At 46.9% G+C, this 4,389-nt stretch overlaps 1 protein-coding gene across 1 annotated transcript; it reads right to left on the bottom strand.

Moving 5' to 3' along the window:
- Positions 1-875: 875 nt before the first annotated feature.
- LOC122681583 (antileukoproteinase-like) lies at positions 876-3,695 on the bottom strand. Its single transcript, XM_043883805.1, has 4 exons — positions 3,505-3,695; positions 2,455-2,616; positions 1,889-2,038; positions 876-1,132 (listed from the first exon to the last, which is right to left on the bottom strand). The coding sequence occupies exons 1-4, from the start codon at positions 3,587-3,589 to the stop codon at positions 1,104-1,106; spliced, it is 426 nt and encodes a 141-aa protein (XP_043739740.1). The 5' UTR covers positions 3,590-3,695; the 3' UTR covers positions 876-1,103.
- Between the last annotated feature and the right edge of the window lie 694 nt (positions 3,696-4,389).

The raw sequence follows: 4,389 nt of genomic DNA, 5'->3' as shown, positions 1-4,389 counted from the left end.
TGAGTTCTCACTGCAGCAGCTTCTCTTGTTGCAGAGCGCAAGCTCTAAGCACACCGGCTTCAGTGGTTGCTCCACAGCACGTGGGGTATTCTTGCACCAGAGATCAAACCCTGCATTGGCAGGTGGGTTCTTAACCAGTGGATCGCCAGGGAAGACCTACATTGTAGAGTTTTCATTCTTGCCATTCTGATAAATAAAAAATGGTGTCTGGTTGTTTTAGTTGGTTTTTTCCTGTAACTAGTGACATTGAAACTCCTATATATCTATGTACAATCTGCTATAATAATCTCTCATTTGATTGTCTATTCTATTCATAGTTCATTTTTTTCTAAGAGGTTGGCTGTTTTTCTTACTGATTTGTAGAAATTCTTCACGTATTTTTCTATTTCTTTGTCTGCGATTGCCATTCCAAGTATTTACTTCTAAGCTCTCATTTGTCTTTCGACTTTTTGTGTTTGTCGGTTTTGCTCCTGATGTCATCACACGTCATCATTTTTTTTAAACTCTTTGCACCTTGCTTACCCTGAGGTGAGTCTAATGTTTGTTGAGCATCTACTATGTGACAGTCAGTGAGCTATTCCTTTCACATGTTATCATCTCTAATCCTGATAATGAAATTGTCATTGCTGTTATCATTTCCATGTTACAGATGACAAGACTAAGGCTCCGTGGGACAAAGTCATTGCCCAAATCTACAGACCCTGTAACCTATAAATGTAAGATTTAAACCTGTATCTGCTTGGAACTGAAACACTCTCTCCTTTCAACTGATATTTTATGGGTTTTTGGAGAAACCCCGCACATTCAGACATTTTATTCTTCATCTCACTCCTCATACCCTAGACCACATTCAAAAGAGTCAAGGAAGATGGAAATGCAGAGAAAACCTGGTACATTTATTTATTCACTGATCAATAGGCATTTCCTGTCGTGTGCCAAGCTTCACATTGGATGCTGGGGATACATAGATAAAACAGGCCAGATCTTGTCCCCAAAGGAGTATTGGTCACAAAACCACATCTTGACCAACGTGCTTTCATTGTTTTCCAGGCTTGCAGGGCGGGGAGGGGGGGAAATCCCCAGAGCACACAGACCAGGAAGTCCTACTGTTTTTGACCTGGAAAGGATGAATCTGTAGAAAGAAAATAAAATGGAGCCTCAGCACAAGAATTATTTAAGTGACCCCCATATCTTTCCCACCGAGATGGTCCTCCCACCACCAAGTCCTAGGTCCCCTGGGATAAGTAGAGAGCATGATGCTGGAATAGTTGAATGAATAGTGCTGGCCTTTGATGTAGGAATCAAGACAAAATCCAGGCTTTTCACAGACTCTTCTCTGCTGCCCTCTGGTAAAATCAGAGCATTGGGCCAGACTGACATCTATGAATCTTACTAGAGTTTCCTGTGGTTCCAGATAACTCAGCTAACCAGAGCCATAACCATAGCAACATTCTCTGGATACAAACAGTACTTCAAGTCTTAAAAAGCACTTTTACATTTAGTATCACCATGGATATAATTGCATCCATTTTACAGATGGGAACACTGAGGTCAAGGATGATATAGTCAGTTGCTCATAGTCACAAAGTCAGTCAGAGGCAGAGATGATATTAAAAGATAGAACTTTTGCCCCTTGTATCACGCCCCTTCCTCCTGCCTTATTCCAAGAAGCTTTCCTTCCCAGGACCCAGCACAGCCTGTCATAGGTACCTCCTGGGACGTGGCTAGAGAACTCTAAGGGGTGAAGTTCACTGAAGGGCAGAGGATCTGCTTGGGGAATGGGGACGTACTGGCAGATGTCAAGCAACCTCTTTCACATACAAAGGAACCATTAGGCTGAGAGCATACTAGGGTCCAGGGGGACGTGGAGCTTGCTAGATCTCCTCACCTTTCACCGGCAGGACGCATGAGTTCCCACACAGACCCCTGCAGCACTTGAAACCATTCAGGCAGTGGCTGTCGTTCTGGCAGTCGTTTATAGGGTTGGGCCTCTGACAGCGGCCGATGACCACTGGACACTTCCCAGGAGTGACTTTAACTGATGAAAACAGAGTCACAATTCAGAGACTTCACCCCTTGGGACATCACCCAAATTCCCAACTTCACCTTCACACCATACATGGAAATTGGCTCTTCCCCAACTTCAGGATCCAATCTGAGGCTGGTGCATATCCTAAAGGAGACTCCCTCCCACCAGCAGGGCCCCAACCAGTGTCTGACATATGTGTGCCTGATGGACAGACTGATTCATGAACTGACTGGCCTGCTGGCTGACGGGCTCACCAACTGTCCTACAGTCTACCTGAGAAAACAGAGCTGGTACAGGGGGTGGGGGAACCCTGACTCTATCCCATCCTCCAGCCCAGTTCAGACGAGCCCCTTCCACTTGCCCAAGAAGCATGTCCTCAAGCTCAGACCTCCCTGATCCCCCTTTCCAGGACTGGACTTCCTCACCTGGCTTTGACGTGTCTACAGGATCCGTGCATTTGATGCCACAAATACCCTGGCAGCATTTCTGCCTCTTCGGACACTGCCAGTCACTCTGGCATTCAGGGGGTTCATATACAAGGCACATCGCAGGGCGTACGAAAGGACAGGCTCCAGGTTTACCTTTTTCTGAAGGGTAAGAACAAAGGAGGAAGAAGAAGCTGGCACTGAGTCATGATCACAATCCTGCAGAAGGAACCAGGCGAGGAGAGCAAACCTAACCCAAGTAGCTGACCCCAAAGGAATGAAGGGAGCCATCAGGATTCCAGTTTCAAGGCAGGCGTGGGACAGCGCCAAGCTCAGCCAAACCCTCAACCAGGAGGGAATCAATGAGAAAGGAGGTATAGATGGTGGGGTGCCGCTAGATCTTTCAAGAGGGAGACTTTGTGGAGTTTGCCAATTTCCCTGGTGTCAATATTCCCACTATTCCTTATTTCAAGCTACCAATGTGACATCAACTACCTCACAGAAGTCTTGAAGATTTCACAATCAGCTATTGCATGTCTGTAAAAGTCAGCTCTAGGGAGTGCTGAACAGAGTTCATGGTCAGGAATCCCTGGCCCAGGGCTGGCTGGGAGGGAGGCAGAAAGAGAGTGACAGCAAGAGACGCCACTCATTTGAGATTAAACAAAAGAGAACAGATCAACTGAGAAGCAAATAGAAAGAGAGAGTGAGCTTAAACAAACAAACAAACAAAAAAATAAACATTAAGAGAAACAGAGAACAATTTGGAAAATTAAAACAGATAGTGACCAAAATAATGTGACAGAGAAAAAAAACAACAACAGTAAAGAAGGAGCTATAAAGTAAGAAAAATAAGAAATACAGGGGCTTATTTCTGGATGCACAGAAACTCTCTGAGTTGAAGTCCTCAGTGACGTGCTTGATATTAAGGGCCATAAGCCATTGGAAAGAGGGCTTCAAGGCCAGCCCCTGGGCTAAAAAGAAGAGATTATTCCCATGCTGAGCCATCACTGACTCTGGCACCTGGGTATGGCCTGAGAGAGTCCAACTCACTTTTGGGAACCCCTTCCACAGGCCACGGCATCAGGAATCCAAAGGCAAATATCACCAGGAAGACGATAAGGCTGCTGGACTTCATCTTGAGGGCAGGTGGGGCGGTGGTGACCAGTGTCAGCCTCACCCTTTATATCCGCCCCGATGGGTGTGCTCCCACCAGAACTGCCCTGAGTTCTCTCAGCTGCTATTTCCTAAACAGGAAATTCAGGTGAGGACAGTGACCACGCCATCCAGAGTGTTGCTGGCTCCTTCCTGCCCTTAGGCAAGAGCATGAGGCCCAGAAAGGGGAATGAAGGACTTGGAGGGGGTGGTGTCAGAAAGCCACTTGGGAACACGTTAGGGGACCCTGAATCACCCTCCTTTGGGGAGGAGTAGGGAAGGGGCAAAGAGGGCCAAACAGGACATTACAAAGGACCTTGTTAGAAATCCGGAACCGTCAGCGAGCTTGGGCCTCTCAAAGTGCCATGACTTTCCCACACTCTGGGGGCCCTGGAGGATTGCCACATTTGTTACCACATTACCCAGGGTCACTCCCTTCCCTAAAGGGCAGGTGACATTTTCTCTCGTTCTCTCCTGACTTATTTCCATGTAATATTGCAGTGCCAATCACACAGAGAATCTTCGCTGAATGACAGGTGGAGGGGGGGCAGCAAGAAAACCTCTTCGGGGCTTCAGCTTTCCCAGTTGTGAAGTGGGGATAATAGTAATGGACTAGATCATGGAGGGGGAACTTGAGTTGAAAAGGGTGGAAGGAAGTCGAAGGGTGAACACACTACCTCTTAGCAGGATGGAAGTGAGACTGATGCCAAGTCAATCACATTGGAGCCCTGTTTCCTGAGATGAACCGATGGAGCTCTTCTTAGCAGTCAGTTGAAGAGCCAG

The sequence above is a fragment of the Cervus elaphus genome, chromosome 23 (genome assembly GCF_910594005.1).
Source record: "Cervus elaphus chromosome 23, mCerEla1.1, whole genome shotgun sequence".
Classification (NCBI taxonomy): Eukaryota; Metazoa; Chordata; class Mammalia; order Artiodactyla; family Cervidae; genus Cervus; species Cervus elaphus.
The sequence above is the reverse complement of the archived record's forward strand: the minus strand, read 5'-3'. Positions and strand labels throughout refer to the sequence as shown.